The 16,935-nt window shown below is 44.5% G+C and overlaps 6 protein-coding genes across 7 annotated transcripts; 2 read left to right on the top strand and 4 right to left on the bottom strand.

Moving 5' to 3' along the window:
• Nucleotide 1: 1 nt before the first annotated feature.
• On the bottom strand, nt 2-2,981 carry LOC145705218 (ATP-dependent RNA helicase DDX42-like). The gene is made up of 7 exons (XM_081782671.1): nt 2,766-2,981; nt 2,490-2,710; nt 1,485-2,442; nt 1,286-1,443; nt 984-1,247; nt 704-938; nt 2-656 (listed from the first exon to the last, which is right to left on the bottom strand). The coding sequence occupies exons 1-7, from the start codon at nt 2,953-2,955 to the stop codon at nt 79-81; spliced, it is 2,604 nt and encodes an 867-aa protein (XP_081638797.1). The 5' UTR covers nt 2,956-2,981; the 3' UTR covers nt 2-78.
• Nucleotides 2,982-2,989: 8 nt separating this feature from the next.
• LOC145705220 (uncharacterized) lies at nt 2,990-4,795 on the bottom strand. Its single transcript, XM_081782674.1, has 3 exons — nt 4,525-4,795; nt 3,722-4,481; nt 2,990-3,678 (listed from the first exon to the last, which is right to left on the bottom strand). Exons 1-3 carry the CDS (start codon nt 4,730-4,732, stop codon nt 3,342-3,344), a joined length of 1,305 nt encoding a protein of 434 aa, XP_081638800.1. The 5' UTR covers nt 4,733-4,795; the 3' UTR covers nt 2,990-3,341.
• A 39-nt stretch (nt 4,796-4,834) lies between these two features.
• LOC145701513 (E3 ubiquitin-protein ligase UBR2-like) lies at nt 4,835-11,131 on the bottom strand. The gene is made up of 9 exons (XM_081778729.1): nt 10,007-11,131; nt 8,952-9,908; nt 8,751-8,904; nt 6,356-8,707; nt 5,890-6,303; nt 5,510-5,846; nt 5,220-5,469; nt 5,108-5,176; nt 4,835-5,067 (listed from the first exon to the last, which is right to left on the bottom strand). The coding sequence occupies exons 1-9, from the start codon at nt 11,107-11,109 to the stop codon at nt 4,941-4,943; spliced, it is 5,763 nt and encodes a 1,920-aa protein (XP_081634855.1). The 5' UTR covers nt 11,110-11,131; the 3' UTR covers nt 4,835-4,940.
• An 8-nt stretch (nt 11,132-11,139) lies between these two features.
• LOC145704761 (uncharacterized) lies at nt 11,140-12,535 on the bottom strand. The gene is made up of 4 exons (XM_081782230.1): nt 12,394-12,535; nt 11,916-12,347; nt 11,503-11,865; nt 11,140-11,408 (listed from the first exon to the last, which is right to left on the bottom strand). Exons 1-4 carry the CDS (start codon nt 12,493-12,495, stop codon nt 11,190-11,192), a joined length of 1,116 nt encoding a protein of 371 aa, XP_081638356.1. The 5' UTR covers nt 12,496-12,535; the 3' UTR covers nt 11,140-11,189.
• Nucleotides 12,536-12,591: 56 nt separating this feature from the next.
• Nucleotides 12,592-14,039, top strand: LOC145704762 (uncharacterized). Of its 2 annotated transcripts, XR_014134495.1 has the most exons (3): nt 12,592-12,733; nt 12,933-13,812; nt 13,863-14,039. XR_014134495.1 is itself a non-coding variant. In XM_081782231.1 (2 exons), exons 1-2 carry the CDS (start codon nt 12,623-12,625, stop codon nt 13,323-13,325), a joined length of 504 nt encoding a protein of 167 aa, XP_081638357.1. In that variant the 5' UTR covers nt 12,592-12,622; the 3' UTR covers nt 13,326-13,813. The 2 variants fall into 2 exon arrangements, 1 of the variants encoding a protein (XP_081638357.1); XM_081782231.1 differs by lacking the exon at nt 13,863-14,039 and having other exon boundaries at nt 12,933-13,813.
• A 164-nt stretch (nt 14,040-14,203) lies between these two features.
• On the top strand, nt 14,204-16,798 carry LOC145704759 (succinate dehydrogenase [ubiquinone] flavoprotein subunit, mitochondrial-like). Its single transcript, XM_081782229.1, has 7 exons — nt 14,204-14,335; nt 14,382-14,507; nt 14,555-15,778; nt 15,820-15,993; nt 16,041-16,166; nt 16,212-16,325; nt 16,370-16,798. Exons 1-7 carry the CDS (start codon nt 14,264-14,266, stop codon nt 16,454-16,456), a joined length of 1,923 nt encoding a protein of 640 aa, XP_081638355.1. The 5' UTR covers nt 14,204-14,263; the 3' UTR covers nt 16,457-16,798.
• The last annotated feature ends 137 nt before the right edge of the window (nt 16,799-16,935 follow it).

Genomic DNA, 16,935 nt, shown 5'->3' with positions numbered 1-16,935 from the left:
ATGAGTTTATAAAATTTTACTTAGATGTTAAAGAAATGAGTTTTGGCAGAGTAAGAATAAGTTGGGTTTACAATTTTCCTAGTTCCATCGAGATCTTCTCTCTCGATCACGATCGCGGTCACGATGACGATCTCTATCACGGTCTCTGTCACGATCGTCTCTTCTTCGATCGTACCGGTCGCGATCCCGGTCTCGGTCTCTGTCACGGTCCCGATCTCTTCGGTCTCTGTCTCTATCCCGACTTCGATCATGATCTCGATGATGGTCTTCTTCTCTCGAAAACCTTCGTTCTCCCGTTTGTCCATGGAATTGGTCAGAGTCGTTGTAAACTGGAGGCGCTGGTGTCGCATCGCCCATCGGCATCTGATAGTGCGGATTTGGAAAAGCCGGCGCCACCGCTGGCATTCCAGTAGTATGCTCTTGGTACAGCTGGTCAAGAGTAGGGCGCACGCTGGGATCCGTGTATTCAATTTTCGGCTTTTCATCCGCTTTCCCAGCCACAAATGATCGCCCGAAACGACTTTGCATCGCTTTTCTCATCGCAATCGCTCGATCGGACATGACGGAGCTTCCTTGTCCTTGAAGAACACCAGAAACTCCTTGAACTCCCTGTGGTGGATTTCCTGCGCCCGAACCCATCGGCTTCGGTCGATTTTCTTAATAAATTTTTTGATTTTAAAAGTTGGGCAAAAGCACATCTTACGTGGTGGAACGGCAAGTGATGGATCTTTCGGCGGTGGGCGCTCCAGGTATGGATTCTTTGCTGTTCCTGCTGGCGCTCTATATTCGACGAACTCTGGAACAAATTTGTTTCCACTGCCAGACCCTAATCCACCACGATCATTGTCTGAATATCCAATGTTCTTCCCATCTTTGCCTCGAGTCATCCTGAAGCCTGGATCTCGCATAGCCAGTCTGAGCATCTCATCAGGAACAGGCTAAAATTTCGTTAGTCTTCCTTGATTTCAGAAGTTAATGATCACCTGTTTTGTTGTCTCAATTGACCGGACAACGATGCCTGCGTACTCAGTATCTTGAGGAGTAAACAGAGAAATAGCCGTTCCGGTATTTCCAGCTCGGGCAGTTCGACCAACCCGGTGAACATGAGTGTCATAATTTCTAGCAGGGTCGTAGTTGATTACAGTTTTGATGTGAGAAATGTCAAGACCACGGGCAGCGACATCTGTGGCGATTAAAGTCGCGAGTTTCCGCTGCTTGAATGCTTGGATTGCATCATTTCGTTCCGCCTGAAATAGATTAAACAAGAAAGAGTGATTTTGAAAACCTGATGCATGTCTCCATGAATAACTCCAGTCTTGAAGCCATTTTTCTTCAATTCTTCATGGACTGTCACACAATCAGCTTTTCTCGTGACGAAGACGAGCAAAGATCCCTCGGCCGTTAACGGAACGATATTGGTAAGTAACCAGTGGAGTTTTTGTTCTAGGACTGTTCAATCACTCGTTTGAGAAATAATAAATCACCTTGGCCGAGAATTTTAAAGGTCTGCGTGACATTTTCGTTCACTTGACCAATTTGCCCCTGCGTGAGCTTCACCGGATCATTGAGAATATCATTTGCGAGCATTTCAATTTTCTTCTTGAAAGTAGCGCTGAAGAAAAGACACTGTCGATCGGGACGGACGTGGTTGCAAATCGAGCGCACTTGAGGCTCGAATCCAAGTTCCAGCATTCGGTCAGCCTCATCCAGGCAAATCAAGGTACAATTCGAGAGTTCGGTGTTTCCTTTTTTGACATGATCGATCAAACGGCCAGGCGTAGCGACGAGAATTTCGACACCCATCTTCAATTCTTTCCCTTGCTCGTACATGTTCCCTCCACCAAAGCAGATTCCGACGCGGACGGAGTCGTAGTTTTTCGAAAATTTTCGCACCTCGGCGTACAGCTGCTGACACAGCTCTCTGGTCGGAGCCATTATCAACGCTCTGGGTCCATCACCGTATTTGAGCGGTCTTTGCTTTGTCACGTGATAGATGATTGGCCACACGAACCCAGCGGTTTTACCAGATCCAGTTTGAGCGATTCCAATCACGTCTCTTCCACCCAAAATCTGAGGAATCGCCGTGGACTGAATCGGAGTCGGATCTGTGAATCCCACTTTTCGTATCCTCTCCAACAGCCGATCAGGAAATCCCATGTGTCCAAAGGAAGAAACGGGCTTTTGCGGCTGATATCCAGCGATTCTAATTCCGAGTTCTCCGAGAAGTTTGTTGATTTGGTTCTTTGACGCATTTTGAATATCTTCGTGGGGTTTGTAGAAGTTCTTTTGGAATGATGGATAGTTGATTTCGGAATGATAGATCACTGGTAGAGGGTCAATCTCTTTCTTGACTTTTGTGGCGTTTCCATACTCGTCGTAAACGATTTCTTCTTCAGCCTCTTCTTCCGCATGTGTGAAGGCTTTTCCCGCGTTGGGATTCGCCTGTATAAAGTAAATTCGTGATCATCAGTAAGATTGAATATCTTTACCTTTATGTAGTCGTAAAATTGCTCCTCTGAATCTTTTTTCTCGATGTCTTCTCTAACTGCTCTTTGCTTGGGCTTAGATTTGCCGATATTTTTCTTATCGATCGCTGCTTTTTTATTGTTCTCGGCCATAAAAGCGTCCAGGGGGTCTATTTCATCTTCGTCATCATTAGCAGCTTGCGAACCGTCTTCGGTTGGATTGAAGGGATCGTATGTTGATTTAGCTAAAGAAAGATTAAGCATAATCAGGAATCTGGTTGCGGAAGAATGAGGTTTTACTTGGTGGTGGTGGATCATCATCGTCGTCGTCAAAATAACTATCTTCATCTGCCATTCGTCTTCTTTTATTACTGTTAGATTTGCCCGAGTTCGTCGTCCATGTGGGAATATCATCAGGCAACTCGGCTAGAGTCTTGTAGCCCTGTCTATTTGTACTGACAGAGTACCTAGCCGGCGGCCTGTAAGCCATTCTTCAAAGACACATCTTTTAACGGAAGTATTTGAAAGTTAAATTTATTAGCAAAAAGATAAAGAAGAAAACACGAAAACTGAATCCATCAGGCAGAAGGTAATTTTGAACAAAAAGTGAAGCGTGAAATTTGATATGTATAAATCAAATATGAGGTCGCCTTCGCTGACTTGAAATTGGCAATCGTTTATCATCATCCGTGCACCAGAAATTGTCGAAATTATTTTCGGGATAACGAGGCTCCCACTGACTGCCATCGAGGGATGGAGAGGGAGGCTGGCGGAACAGATCGGAATCATTCAATCGGTTGAACTTGGCTCGTTCGATCAAATCTTTCAAGGGTTGTAAACAGTCTAAAATATCGAAATTATTCAAAAGAATAATTTTCATTCTGAATCAATAATAATAGTTTTAGCTGAACCCTCTCCGAAATTTATCTTTTCGTTGATTCTCCTCCCTTGTGTGTCCACTGGAATATTTCCAACGAATCGCTGCTTCTTTTTCTGCGCCATTACGTTTTCCTCTGTATCGGAATCTTCTCTTTTCGGTGTTTGGCTAGCTCCTCCGAAAAGTAGCTCCTCTGCCGAAACGTCGTTCTTGGAGTAGCTGGGCTTTGGAGAAACCGATCGAGATCGTGACTTGGAACTAGCTCTGTAGATTTTTGACGTTTGACACATTGTCTCGTCGTCGTCAGCTATCATCGACTCCAAGTCGGCTTTGCTCCTATTTTTATATTTTCAAATTATGAGGAAAAATTTGAAAGTACCGTGACTGTCGAGCTGGTTTAGGACTAGCAGCGTGCTTGCGTTTCTTTGCGTTTTCCTGCACATTCTTGAGCCAGTTTCCTAGCCGACTGTTCATTCCATTTGTAGTTGCTGGCGACGGGTTCATCAAATGTTGAGTATCAGTTTGGTTCCCAGTTTTGTGGAGCAATGAAATTTGCGTCATGTCGTCGTCTTCGGAAGAGTCGATTAGTTCAATGTCTTCTAACGGCGAGTACGAATTATTTGGTGGAGCCGACTTTTCTGGAGTAATCTTGGAGGACTTTTTGATGAAGTGTTGGGAGATGTCTTGAGTTTTTTGTTTGGAAGATTGGCGAGAACGACTAACAGAGGGCTTTTTAGTCGAAATTCTGTCCGCCTGTGAACGAGATTTCTTCGGAAGAGGTAATGTTTCTTTGGGCTTTAGGTTGAGTAGTTTTGACGCCAGCATCTGATTTCCATTCGAACTTGTACTGATATTTGTGCTGGGTTTTTCATCCTTTTTCAGGATTTTCTTCGAACGAGATGAAATTTTCGCGCTGGAGAGAACTTCTTCTTCAGAATTTGAACTATTGGACGCATGGTTCATTGACCTTCTTGCGCGCTTCTTTTTGCTTGGGGAGATTATTTGCAGCTCTTCAAGGTCTGGGTCTGAGGCATTCTGGGCTTTCAGCTCGTCCTGGGCTTTCGTCAGCTCTTTTCGTAAATTGAAGATTATTTCGTTTTTCTGGGCCAGTTGTTCTTTCAATTTACGTATTTTCTTGGCTAAAACAAACAATTAGTAAAGTATTAAAATTTCAAAAATTACCAGATTTTGATTGGAAGCATTTTATTTTGTCAACAAATTCGTTCAATTCCAAGTCTTCTTCTGAATCGTCACTGTCTCTATCCCGACTTCGATCATGATCTCGATGATCGTCTTCTTCTCTCGAAAACCTTCGTTCTCCCGTTTGTCCATGGAATTGGTCAGAGTCGTTGTAAACTGGATGCGCTGGTGTCGCATCGCCCATCGGCATCTGATTGTGTGGATTCGGAAAAGCCGGCGTACTGCCAGAGTACCTAGCCGGCGGCCTGTAAGCCATTCTTCAAAGACACATTTTTTAACGAAAGTATTTGAAAGTTAAATTTATTAGCAAGAAGATAAAGAAGAAAACATGAAAACTGAATCCATCAGGCAGAAGGTAATTTTGAACAAAAAGTGAAGCGTGAAGTTTGAAAAGAACGCTAGAACGAGTACCAATGGCTGGACATCAAGTGAGTTCGGCTGGAGCTAAGCTCGATCTCGCGGGAAACTGAATCTGAGATCTCGTGAGCTAGCCACTCGCGCCGAAGGCGTTCGTAGTTTTCTGAACTATAAAACCGTCAAAGAATGGTTTGAATTCGAAAAGTACCTTAGAAGAAGTTTGGCACCAGATTTGAGTCCTCGATCAGGCTCCCCGTGTGAATCAACGTATGGCAAGCTAAAAAAGCGATTGAAGAAAGTAGATCTTGTTTTCTACTTACTCAAAGTTAACGAGCCCAACTTGGACTGGTTTTATATTTCTCGGACGGAAAAGATCGCCTCGCAAGAGAATATCGCTTTGAATTCCAACTACTTCGGGATCTCGGAGAATGATTTTGACGCCGGAGCAGAATTGGAAAATCGCGTCGGTATATGCATTTCGGTCGGAAAATGCGACAAGCATGAACAGTCCTATGCCACGGCCGCATGTCATTGCATGATGTAACCCGCCACCGTAGATGGTATCGTCAACTAATTTTTCATTTCATAAGAGGAATACTCAAGGACTTACTTTTCTCGCTGTAAGAATCAGACAGGACACAAACGACCTTGTTGCAGAGAAGGCAAACGGCGGGATTTTTAATTGCCGGACAGATTTGTTGATTCGACTTTGTTTTCTTCGATTCGGCATTATTTGCAGAATTTTCCTCGTTCTCTTGATTGACTACCGTTATCGGCTCAGATTTGGCTTCAGCGACCATTGTCAGCACATTTCTGTAGTCAGATGGCAAGGTAGCTAGTGATGGGATTTCGATCAGCTGCGGGAAGGATACATCTTTGAGGGCGTTTTTCAATGAAAACTTGTCTTCCCTCGAGATGAGTTGTTTTATCCATCGTTCGGCGTAAGGCTATAACTCTTTCAGAACTTTGCTCGAATGATATTTTTCTTACCTCTAGGGCTCCACCATCAGCATCGAACAGCTCGCAAAGTGAGTCTGGAATGCCAAGACAGAGGCACATCGACTCCCAAGACGTCCTTCCATCAGACAGCTCTGGTGGCGGTTCAAGAAGATTCAAATACATGAGCAACAGAGAGACCTTTCGAACGAACGGCGTTAGACATTGGATAAAGTGCTGGTAGATCATGAACGGCGATACGTGCAGCGGTTCAAGGCCTCTGTAATGGCTACGTAGTTGATAGACCAGGTAGGCGAAGACCGATGCTTGGCAATCGTCAACTTCGGTGAAGACTTCAGGTTCCTCGAAGATGATGGAGTTGGAGGTAAAAAGTGCGATTTGGGTGATTTGGGCAGCGAGAATAAGACGGAAAAAGAACTTGTCTGCAATTTTTTGGTGTTGAAGTGGCTACAATAAAAGAAGTAAGCGCTTACTAATAGAAAGTGTGGAGGGTCTTTACCTTGAGATGGTCGAGGTAAGGTAAGTCGAGTAAGAGAGTCAGATAAACGTGGAAAAGATCAAGAGTGAGGAGTGCCGGGACATCGTAAGTCATTCGCGGATCTGCGATGATGTTTTTGATGATTACTCTGGCTTCCTGTCGCGTTGATGAGAGATATTCATCTTCAGCTTTTCCTGTTTCGGCACTGCCAAAAAGGTACAGCGCGCTTCGGATCAGAAACTCCAGCCCTTTGTCTTTTCTGACAGGGAGAGAACCCATCAGCGGTTTGTTATCGTATCGCAGCAGCGCTTCCGCAGCGGCAATTGAGTACGAAGCAGTTTGAAAATGACCGTTTCCATTTTTCTCGTAGTTCTGGTGGATGTCACGGTAAGTGTGGACAATTCGGGAGAATTTTGACATTCTCGGCGCGTCCGAATCCGTGCTGCCAATTGACTCTTCATCGCAATTTTCAGAGTCGAAGGAGTGATTCGTAGTGGACTTTTCTCCAACCGTGCTCTTCTCCTCAACAAAGCCTCTGTTCAAATCGTCAACGGTACTCTCCTCCTCGTCATTATCATTCAGATCAGCTGCTGACTGTTTCTCCTTATAAGTCTTATCGCCAGCTTCTCCCATGTCGATTGTCCCGAGACTGACGACATAATTCTGGGGCTGATGCTTCTTTGGAAATCCGAATTCATCTTGAAGTTCCGAAAGCCACTCGAAGAATTTTATGTCTTTGCTCATTTTTGTCGAGGTTTCTTCTTTTTTCATCGCGTCGATTTTCTGCCCGACTGTCTTTGGTTTCTCCGCAATGCTGGTGATATTCCTTTTGGGCTCGAATCTAAGCCTCTTGTGCGTCGCTCTATCAATCAGTGGCATGACTGTATTGCATATTCTTGAGCAAAGCATGCAGGTAAACTCTTTTGGCAACTTCCAGCTTCCCTCTCGGAATCTTATCTGCGAATAGCGATTCTCCTGGTTCTTCGCGATCTCAAGGCTTTTTTCAAAACAACTGTGGTGCAAGACATGACCACATGTGGTCAAATGAGTTCCACACTTGGCATCAAGAGGTCGGGCCCAATCGTGGTCGAGAAAAAGCTCGTGGTCGTGGAGAATTTCCTCGCGAGTTTTGTAACGATCGAGGACAGTCGATTCCTCGAAATAACCAAGCATCAGCAGTGGATCATCAGACTCAGATTCCACCTGCGAATCAGATTGACACAAGATACAGGTCCAGACATCATCGATCGTGTTGATCTTAGACATCGAAAACTTATCATCCCTGTCGAGAAACAACTCGGTGATCTCTGGAGCGACCTGAAACTCGTTGTCTTCCTCGCCCATTGTTTCCTCCGACGTTTCTTCTTCGAAACTTTTTGTCATGTCGTGGGAGAAGTTTTTCATTGCATTGGACTGCTGTTTTTTCATTTTTGCCAAGAGAGCTGCTCGGGAAGCGGCGGCGCGTTTCTTCCACTCGGATTTCGAGTCTTCTGCCTTTGCGGCGCCATCTGATGCATTCCCGACTTGATTCTGGATCCACTCTAGCCATGGGAAGGTCGTCTTTCCTCCTGAATTCTCGTCTCCCCATTTCGCCAGCTCTTTGTCTACCCCTTGCTCTTTTATCCAACCGCCACGGCCGTGTAATAATGCTAGAGCTAGAAGATATCCAAGCTTTTCAACAGCTGAAGCAAGTGGATCATCCAGCTTTAGAACAAGACCTGTCAGTTTCTTGAACAAATCACAGTCCAGCAAGCCAAGGGCTTTGTCAAACGGAGCTCGGTGATCAAAACGTTTCTTAGGAATGAAAATGGTGTCCTTGAGCCCTTTCGGTTCCGATTTCAACAAGTGATTGACGTGTTCTAGTGACTTGGATTGTTCCGCGTTTTCGTAGCCGATGTAGAATCGGTCCCACTCTTTTGCGTAAACTGCTTTCAGGGAATAATGTCGAACTCCTTTTACATTCTTGTATTGGCTCAGCTCTTCGAGAAGTTCTTCTGCTTCTGAAGCCACGTCGGCGTCCCACTGGTGATCGAGCTTCTTTTTGATTTTCGACCACGGAAGATAATCAAGTGCCAGGATGTGAATCAACGATCTTCGAACCCGCTGCCCTCTTGAAATTGTCGAGTTTTCCATGAAAGGTTCAGAGATAATGCGGATTAAGATCAAGAGGAATTCATCGAGCAAACTGGGCATGTAAGTAGACTCTTTCGCCATTTGCTTCAGCAACTGATCCTTTTTAATGAATTTCGTATCTTCGGAAATCGAAGCTGAAGTGATTTCTGGATCGTTGTTGAACAACCACGCATTGTTGAGTCCGACGGCGTCGATGAACATGGCAAGGAATTCATTCGGGTCTTGCTGACTCACCATCAACTGGAGGAAAAAGAGTGAGAAAGGGATTTTTTAAGGAACGAACCTGAGCAGCTTGGAGATCCATATTGAAGAGGAGGCGCTTACATCTTTGGTCAGAATAGTAGAACATCGTGAACTGGTGGCTCTGCCCATTTTTCTTCCAAAAACCAGCTTTGGATTGGGCTGATACGCAAAGAGATTCTATCGACTTATGGCAACTAGAAAGATTGATAAGGACGGTATTCTTACTTATGATCGGATTTACCTGTAGGCAATTTGTTTTTCATTATATTTTGAAGAGATTTCTGGCGATGACATGCAATAAGTAAATATACGCGAATACATATTGTAAATGTGAACTTTTTTAGTCTGGACATCGATCGGAATAAAATTGAACATTTGGTTGAGAACTTTTCTGTTGAACGACTTTGGAGGAAACTCATCGTTGCTTGTTTCGAGATACCGTGCTAGAATCGTCTCGATACAGTAATTTGAAACATACTCGTCGCGTCGCGCCCACTGGAGAAGTTTTGTATAAGTTCCTTGAGCGGAGAAGATGAAGGTCATTAAGTTCTCCCAGTCTGGTTCTTCTTCGACGTGATGCTTGTGGGACCATTTTACGCCCTCGCGCGCTTCGAAGAGTCGGAACATCTCCAGCAACCAGAAGATGCCCTCCTTGATGGTTTTTCTGAACTGCTCGTCTTCCGTCACCGGCGGGTTGTGGAGAATGTAGGTGATGTCTATCGGATAGCAATTGCTCCGATTCCCCGGCCTTCTCTCTGTTAGATTCTTGAGATCCCTCATTCCGGAAGTCTTGTTTGTCGGAAAGTACCAGTCATACGTCATTTTGCCGATCTTCTCAAACAGCTTGTGGAACTGCATCAGTTCTTTTACGACCGTCGGTGTGGTGAAAATCTGAACTGAAATCGAGCTCGATGAAAATTGCTGATCATGATCGTCGCGGTGGAAGAAGTTGTCGTAAATCGTTTGATAGTGCTCTGTGAAGAACTGAGCTACTTTCATTTTGTTTTCGGGATCTTTGAGCATTGTTTCGAGCAAGTTTTTCATCATAATTGAGCGGACAGCTTTCCAGGTGCCAATGTCCGAGATCATGATGTGTGTGATAAAAGGTTGATCTTTTTCGTATTCCCAGAATTCGGCGTTACGAACTTTTATCTTTTTTGAATAGCCAGAGGATAGATAAGCGTCACAAAAAGCGATTCTTCAAGTGGATTTTAATAATTCAAGCTTTTTTTTATAGAATAAAGAAAGGGGAAAACTTGGAGAAGAAGTTCTCTTCCATGATTTCAATCCACCATCCTGAAAATTTCCCCCTTTCCCGAGAGCCAATTCATCCAGCTCAGTAGTTTGAATGCAACTTCTTGCAGCGCTAGAATGTTTGAATCGATGATGAGGAGCTTGATTTTTATCAATTTGTCTTTTCCAGTTCTGATCACTTTCAGCACCTCTTCGCATTTTTCACGGCTGCCTGTAAGAAGACTGGTTCTTCCTCTCTTGTCGATGTGAGTTGCGTAAGTATGGGCTTGTTCGGAGTTTGCTTGCACTGCCATTTTGAGCATTCGTTCGACCTCGTCATATGAATGCACCTCGTCGTTGTATAAAATCAACGCGCATTCCTCCTCCTCGGTTTTCACAACTTCCCACTGTTCAATGATCGATTTTAAAGCGCCAGAAACATCGTCGGTTCTGCAAATATCAGAGTACAAGATTTCCACAGCTAGTCGAAGAACTTGAGCGAACAAGGTTTTGATTCTCTTTCGCAGATCTTTGTCTCCATCAGAAACTTCTGTCTGGGCCTTTTTCGAGTGATTCCGACACGCTGGATGTTCTTTCCAAGCTTCCAGATCGCCACAATCGCAAGTTCCTCCACCACCCCCTGATCGCGAGACTCTGTAACGATGGTTCACGTGTTCGGAAGCGTTGAAACAGGCTGGGCACATGACACAGGTCGGATCAACGCCGCAGTCCTTGCAAGTGTAGAGGTACTCGCCTCGGGCGAAAATGCGGCCGCAGACGTTCGAAGGCTGGTCTCGTAGGGAGAGCTTATTGAGTTCGTCAACAGGGTCGGAAGTGTTCAAAATGACGGAGGTGAGTTTGTAGGTGATGTCTTTCACTTGATCTTCGTTCAAATTGATCCCGACGTTTTCCAAGGAGTCGGGCGTTTCGATGATGTTTTTGGACTTGTTGTAGACGAATTTCACCAGCTCCGTGTATAATTGGTCGTTCTCCGACAGGTTGATCGGGAAGTGGTTGTTGATTCGCACATCCGATTGTTCTAGCGCCTTAATTAATGGCTCGACATCTGATGATCGCAATTTCGCTCGTGGATCTGGCTTCATCCCGTCAAAACTAAACTCGTAAGGGACGTGTATGTTCTCATCCCAACTGTCTGGATCGTCCATTCTAAAAACATCAAATCGTTACCCGCGATTCTTGTTTTTCTGAATTTATTGAAGAAACAGCCTGTTTCAAACAGGTACTTTTAGTTTTTGTACAAATGAATTTCGGCAGTTAGATTTTTGATCTTCACTTCTTTCTCTTTTTTCTTCCGAAGATAATCTTTTTTCAGCTTCTCAAGGTTTTCCTGATGCCAGGATCGCTCGATGGATTGGGCTTCGTGGAACTGTTTTTCTTCGGCGACGAGTTGTTCGAGCTTGTCGAGTTTTTCTTTGTGGGCGGATTCTCGCTCGTGCGCGTCTATCTGAAAATTATCACTGAAAATATACCTCCCAAAGTAGCCCTCGCTGGCCGAATCTACCCATTTTCAATATAAAAAAAAGCCTGAAAAAACTTACGAGCATTTTGTTAATATTTTCCTCAATTCCGGCTCTATCATCCAAAAAGACCTTCTCCAATTTTTCCCTGGAAGAAACCTCCGTGGCCAAAATGATCTCCAGCCGTTGTTTCGCATGCGACGCGTTCAAAAAGCTCATCTTCGCTTCTGGAATGTTTTGAAACTCGCTCCGGGCGAGTGCGGCGATTCTTGCTTCTTTTCGAGCGTTTTCTGCTTCGCGCTTTTGGCTTTTTCGCGATTCTCGAATTTTTTCAAGACGCTCATGGATAGCTCGTTTGTTTCGATTGATGATTTCGTCGTATTCTCGCAGTTGGCGGAATTTCTCAGAGGCGTTGAATTCCAAAGAAAGTTCTTCTACTCGATCCTAGAAAAATGGGTCCCTCTTTTGGAGAAAAAAAATGAACTTTTCTGTACCTGGACAGCTTCTTCTAGGTCCCTGAAATTCGTCTCAATTTCCGAGTAATTCTCCAGTTCTCTTTCGTAAATAGAATTTTCAAATTCTAGCAAGGCGTAAAGATTTTCAATGGAACTCTCTGTCTTCTCGATTTCACAATTTGTTCTTTTCAAATCAACATCCCCGATCGCTTGTATTTTGCCGTTGAGATCTTGGAGGCGAGATTCTAGCGCGTCGATTTCTGACTTTTTCACGAGCTTGAATTTTGACTTTTCTTCTTCCTCTTCTTCTTGATTCTTTGGCTCTGGAATAGTTTCTCCGTTGGCGTAGACACTGTAACTATCCCTTCTTCCTTCAGTGACAGTATCCCGCTTCCGGAGGTTCTCCCAGGTTTCTAGCTGCGATTCGGTCATGATTTGTTTCGCTTGCTCGAGATCTTCTGATGCCATTTTCTTCAGTAAAAAATTGATAAAATAAAAAAAAATAAATTTAGCAAACCTGAAAGTAAAGAAAATTCTGATTGGCCGCCAGCCAAGTACTCTTCAAAGCCTCGCATTTCGCCCTGTATTCTTCGATTTCCGACTGTATCTCTCTTTCCATCGTTTTTATTCAATCTTTCTCTCAATTTCAATTTTTCAGAAGTGTTACGTAACTGGCGCGCGCGATGAGTCATATTTTTCCTTCTGCGCCGCGCGAACCATTCTTCAAGAGTTTTCAGAAAAATTGAATGTTTTTTGATAAGAGACAGTTTCCGTTTTTGAAAGATGAAGATATACAGTCATTGGCGAATAAAGGAATAGAGAATGCTGCTGATTTTTTAAGGGCTTCGCTTACACAGGTTAATTTATTTTTATGAAAATATTTTTTTAATAAATTATTTTTCTGAGATTATCATTATTTAATAATAGAACTCATCTTATGATTAATATTCGTAATTTATTTATTACAAAAAAATTATCTGGGCTCGCAATGTAAAAACCTGACTCAGGGTTCTTCTGAGAGAACTTTGAGGCGTTTCGATAAAACTTTATTTCTAGCTAGATGAGTCATGCAATTTGACAATCAAGCAAATCCTTCAAATGCGCGATTATTTCCTCCAAAACTCTGAATTCCTCCGCCCACCAAAATTGCTCCCAGAAGATCCCGAAAAAATCGAATGCTTGGAAGAAGGAATAAACGACTACCTCGAAGGCGGATTCACTCCCGGAGAGATCGTACTCTTCTCGCAGCACGAAGGAGAACACGACATGGTGAAAGAACTGATGAGTGAAATCATGGAAGAGTTTTCGGCGAGATTCGCGACTTGCATCGGCGAAACTTTGAACAGCGGCCTTTTTCTTCCGAAAAACGACGATGCTTTATTGAACGTAAATGTTTACTCGCTGGGGACATTTGCCGAGACGCTGCGGTTTTTGTCATTCGAGTTTTGAATTTTTGATTTTCTTTGAGTATCTCTAGAATACTGAAGGGATCAAAGCTCTGTAATTTCGGATCATCAAATTTTTAATTTTCAAAACTTGAATCAGTAGAATGTGCTTCAAAAAGATGTTATTAACAAAGTTACGTTGTGGCATCACAATTTGAAGGTTGTTTTGCTCATGGCTAGGGTTTTTCATCGGTACTGAAGTCGGAAATGAAGATAGCGGTTGATATGATGTTTTGAATATAATTTTAAAAACCATAGAAAAGGCTTGGAAAACCTGTTCTACCCAGCATCTCAATTCGCGGTGAACAAAGATGCTCCTCTTTCCTTCATGCACATTCTTCGCAAAATCGCCAAACGAACAAACCTCGTCTTTATCCTCAATCTTCAAAAAACCGGAACGTCGGAGGAAGTCTACCGAATCATCAGTCAAAAATCACACAAAGAAATTTACGCTGAGCAGATGTTTGACCCGTGGATAGCGCTTTTTAAAGGTTTGGGCTCACTTTCCTTTTATAAAACGGTCAGTTAACTCGTTTTTCAGGAAAAACATCGTCGAATCATGAGATTTCGCTGCACTTGAAATTACGCGAAAAAGACGAAGAGAATCATACTCTTACATAACCTTCTTATAACTTCCAAGTTATCACTACTGCCTTACTCCCTTTGCGTGAACCCATTTTCTTCATTTATCTTGTCAAAAAATCGCGGCAAAACAAACTCCACCACCGTTTTTTCTTCTTTCCGATTCTCCCGGGGCATCGATTGGTCCTCGAGCTTCGCTTTACAGTAAAGCCTTTACTGCTCGCGGCGCTGATCTCCAGCATATTCTGTCAATGAATTACGTCACAGTTACCTCATTCTTGCGCGCTTTCAGTCCTCGCGGTTTCAAAAATAAGGGGAATCAAAATCTACAAAAGAGCAAAAAATATTAATTTAGAGAGGATGATCCATAAAGTCGCTCGTCGGGGGCTTCATTTCGCCGGCCGATCCTCCTCCGTCGTTGGTCAGCAAAAGGTCAGAGTTCATTCATCCCCTTTTCCTCCCTAATAAACGTCTCCAGGTTGCCAACTCTTATGAAATCATTGACCACAAATTCGATGCTCTCGTCATCGGTGCTGGTGGAGCTGGTCTCCGCGCCGCTTTCGGTCTCTCTGAAGCTGGTTTCCACACTGCTTGCATCACTAAGGTAAAAATCTATCCTCACCTTTCCCTCTTTCAACCTCTCTTTTCCAGCTTTTCCCTACTCGATCCCACACCGTCGCCGCCCAGGGTGGAATCAACGCCGCTCTCGGCAATATGGAAGAAGACAGCTGGAAGTACCACATGTACGACACTGTCAAGGGTTCCGATTGGCTCGGTGACCAGGACGCCATTCACTACATGACTCGAGAAGCTCCCGATGCCGTCATCGAACTCGAAAACTACGGAATGCCCTTCTCCCGAACTCCCGAAGGAAAGATCTACCAGCGAGCTTTCGGTGGTCAGTCTCTCAAGTACGGCAAGGGTGGCCAGGCCCATCGATGCTGCTGTGTCGCCGACCGAACCGGTCACTCCCTTCTCCATACTCTTTACGGCCGATCGCTTTACTACGATACCGCCTATTTCATCGAGTACTTCGCCACCGATTTGATCATGGACGACGAGGGCAACTGCATTGGTTGCATGGCCATCTGCATGGAAGACGGAACCATCCATCGATTCAACGCTAAGAACACCGTCCTCGCCACTGGCGGTTACGGCCGAGCCTGGCAATCGTGCACTTCCGCTCACGCCTGTACTGGTGACGGTATGTCCATGGTCTCCCGTGCTGGTCTTTACAACTCCGATCTCGAATTCGTCCAGTTCCACCCTACCGGTATCTACGGCGCTGGTTGCTTGATCACCGAAGGCTGCCGAGGTGAAGGTGGTATCCTCATCAACTCCGAGGGTGAGCGATACATGGAGCGATACGCCCCAACTGCCAAGGATCTTGCCTCTCGAGACGTTGTCTCCCGAGCTTCTACCATGGAAATCCGAGCCGGTCGAGGTGTTGGCCAGGACAAGGATCACGTCTACCTCCAGCTCCACCATCTTCCAGTCGAACAGCTCAACACTCGACTTCCTGGTATCTCCGAGACCGCCAAGATCTTCGCTGGCGTCGATGTCACCAAGGAACCCATTCCCGTCCTCCCAACCGTCCACTACAACATGGGTGGCGTTCCCACCAACTGGAAGGGCCAGGTCCTCACCCTCGACCAGAACGGCAACGACAAGATCGTCGGCGGCCTCTACGCTGCTGGTGAAACTGCTTGCGCTTCCGTCCACGGTGCCAACCGACTCGGAGCCAACTCTCTTCTCGATTTGGTTGTCTTTGGCCGAGCTTGTGCTCATACCATCACTGAAGAATGCAAGCCTGGTGATGACTTCACTCCAGTCAAGCCTACTGATGGTGAAGAATCTATTGCTAACATTGATCGAGTAAGAGAATTTTTATTTTAACCATCATTTATTCGTCCTAGATCCGAATGGCCGATGGTGAGATCAACACCGCTGCCCTCCGAACTCAAATGCAGAAGGTTATGCAGAACAACGCTGCTGTCTTCCGAACCGCTGATACCCTCGAAGAAGGCTGCGAACTCACCCAGGAAGTCTACGATGACATGAAGAACATGAAAGTCTATGACCGAGGAATGGTAAAATTTCTTCCTTTTGGCATTTTCCTTGATTGAAATCAATTTAGATCTGGAACACTGACTTGATCGAATCTCTCGAACTCCAGAACTTGATGATCAACGCTCGAATGACCATGGAATCTGCTTGCGCTCGAAAAGAATCCCGAGGCGCGCACGCCCGAGAGGACTTCCAGGTAAAGCTTGATTTCTCGATCATATCCTGATGTCTTCTTTTCCAGGACCGAGTTGATGAATTCGACTATTCCAAGCCCCTCGAAGGTCAGACCGAAAAACCAATGGAAGAGCACTGGCGAAAGCACACTATGTCTCTCATCGACCCCGAGACTGGAAAGGTAAATCGCCCATTTTCCATCGATATTTTACCCGATTTCCCAAGGTCACTCTTCACTACCGAGGCGTCATCGACAACACCCTCAACGAAGAAGAATGCGCCTCCGTTCCACCAACTCTCCGAGTCTACTAGACGCATTCAACACTAAATAAAAACGTCTTCTGCCTGTACCATACCTGTTGCTAACGTAATTCTATTGTCACCTGTTCATAGTAAAAATATTCCCAACAAAGACAAATCTATCCGTTCCCAGACAATAGTTTGTTAAGTTCAGTAGGTTACTTGTAGATTTCGTCTTTTCCTATTTATTAAAAGTGCAAATTCTCTCCGGAAGTTCATAAGTATGTTTTATCTATTTATTAGTATTCTGACGCTTTCCTGCTAAATTTGAAAGCATCAAAATTTAGCTTCAACTAAAGCCCTCGAAATGAATTTCGTGTGTCGTCCCTAACAAGAATAAAATTCAAAGTTCTATCTTTTCAAGCTTGAAATGCTGTTCCAAATCAGATGGAATTTCAAGCATATTAGTGTATTTTCTTAGAAGAGTCGAGTTGCATGAGTCGAGCAGTAAAAGAAGGCAAGTAAAAGAAGAAACAACGGTTTTGCAGCCT

This window comes from Oikopleura dioica, chromosome PAR (genome assembly GCF_907165135.1).
Source record: "Oikopleura dioica chromosome PAR, OKI2018_I68_1.0, whole genome shotgun sequence".
Classification (NCBI taxonomy): domain Eukaryota; kingdom Metazoa; phylum Chordata; class Appendicularia; order Copelata; family Oikopleuridae; genus Oikopleura; species Oikopleura dioica.
Note: the sequence above shows the minus strand (reverse complement) of the source record. Positions and strands in the feature narration are given on the sequence as shown.

Excerpts from the sequence above, each read along its gene's own strand:
- LOC145705218 (XM_081782671.1), bottom strand. The coding sequence starts at position 2,955 with ATGGCTTACAGGCCGCCGGCTAGGTACTCTGTCAGTACAAATAGACAG. Across the intron at positions 1,444-1,484 it reads CTTTAAAATTCTCGGCCAAG|AACAAAAACTCCACTGGTTA; the intron begins GTGATTTATTAT and ends GAACAGTCCTAG. Across the intron at positions 1,248-1,285 it reads TTCATGGAGACATGCATCAG|GCGGAACGAAATGATGCAAT; the intron begins GTTTTCAAAATC and ends AATCTATTTCAG.
- LOC145705220 (XM_081782674.1), bottom strand. The coding sequence starts at position 4,732 with ATGCCGATGGGCGATGCGACACCAGCGCATCCAGTTTACAACGACTCT. Across the intron at positions 4,482-4,524 it reads ATGCTTCCAATCAAAATCTG|CCAAGAAAATACGTAAATTG; the intron begins GTAATTTTTGAA and ends TGTTTGTTTTAG. Across the intron at positions 3,679-3,721 it reads AAACCAGCTCGACAGTCACG|GAGCAAAGCCGACTTGGAGT; the intron begins GTACTTTCAAAT and ends ATATAAAAATAG.
- LOC145701513 (XM_081778729.1), bottom strand. The coding sequence starts at position 11,109 with ATGGACGATCCAGACAGTTGGGATGAGAACATACACGTCCCTTACGAG. Across the intron at positions 5,470-5,509 it reads TGATTCTTACAGCGAGAAAA|TTGACGATACCATCTACGGT; the intron begins GTAAGTCCTTGA and ends ATGAAAAATTAG. Across the intron at positions 5,177-5,219 it reads GTTGGGCTCGTTAACTTTGA|CTTGCCATACGTTGATTCAC; the intron begins GTAAGTAGAAAA and ends TCGCTTTTTTAG.
- LOC145704761 (XM_081782230.1), bottom strand. The coding sequence starts at position 12,495 with ATGGAAAGAGAGATACAGTCGGAAATCGAAGAATACAGGGCGAAATGC. Across the intron at positions 12,348-12,393 it reads AGAATTTTCTTTACTTTCAG|AAAATGGCATCAGAAGATCT; the intron begins GTTTGCTAAATT and ends TTTTTACTGAAG. Across the intron at positions 11,409-11,502 it reads AAAATATTAACAAAATGCTC|ATAGACGCGCACGAGCGAGA; the intron begins GTAAGTTTTTTC and ends GATAATTTTCAG.
- LOC145704762 (XM_081782231.1), top strand. The coding sequence starts at position 12,623 with ATGTTTTTTGATAAGAGACAGTTTCCGTTTTTGAAAGATGAAGATATA. Across the intron at positions 12,734-12,932 it reads TAAGGGCTTCGCTTACACAG|CTAGATGAGTCATGCAATTT; the intron begins GTTAATTTATTT and ends CTTTATTTCTAG.
- LOC145704759 (XM_081782229.1), top strand. The coding sequence starts at position 14,264 with ATGATCCATAAAGTCGCTCGTCGGGGGCTTCATTTCGCCGGCCGATCC. Across the intron at positions 15,994-16,040 it reads AAGTCTATGACCGAGGAATG|ATCTGGAACACTGACTTGAT; the intron begins GTAAAATTTCTT and ends AAATCAATTTAG. Across the intron at positions 16,167-16,211 it reads ACGCCCGAGAGGACTTCCAG|GACCGAGTTGATGAATTCGA; the intron begins GTAAAGCTTGAT and ends CTTCTTTTCCAG.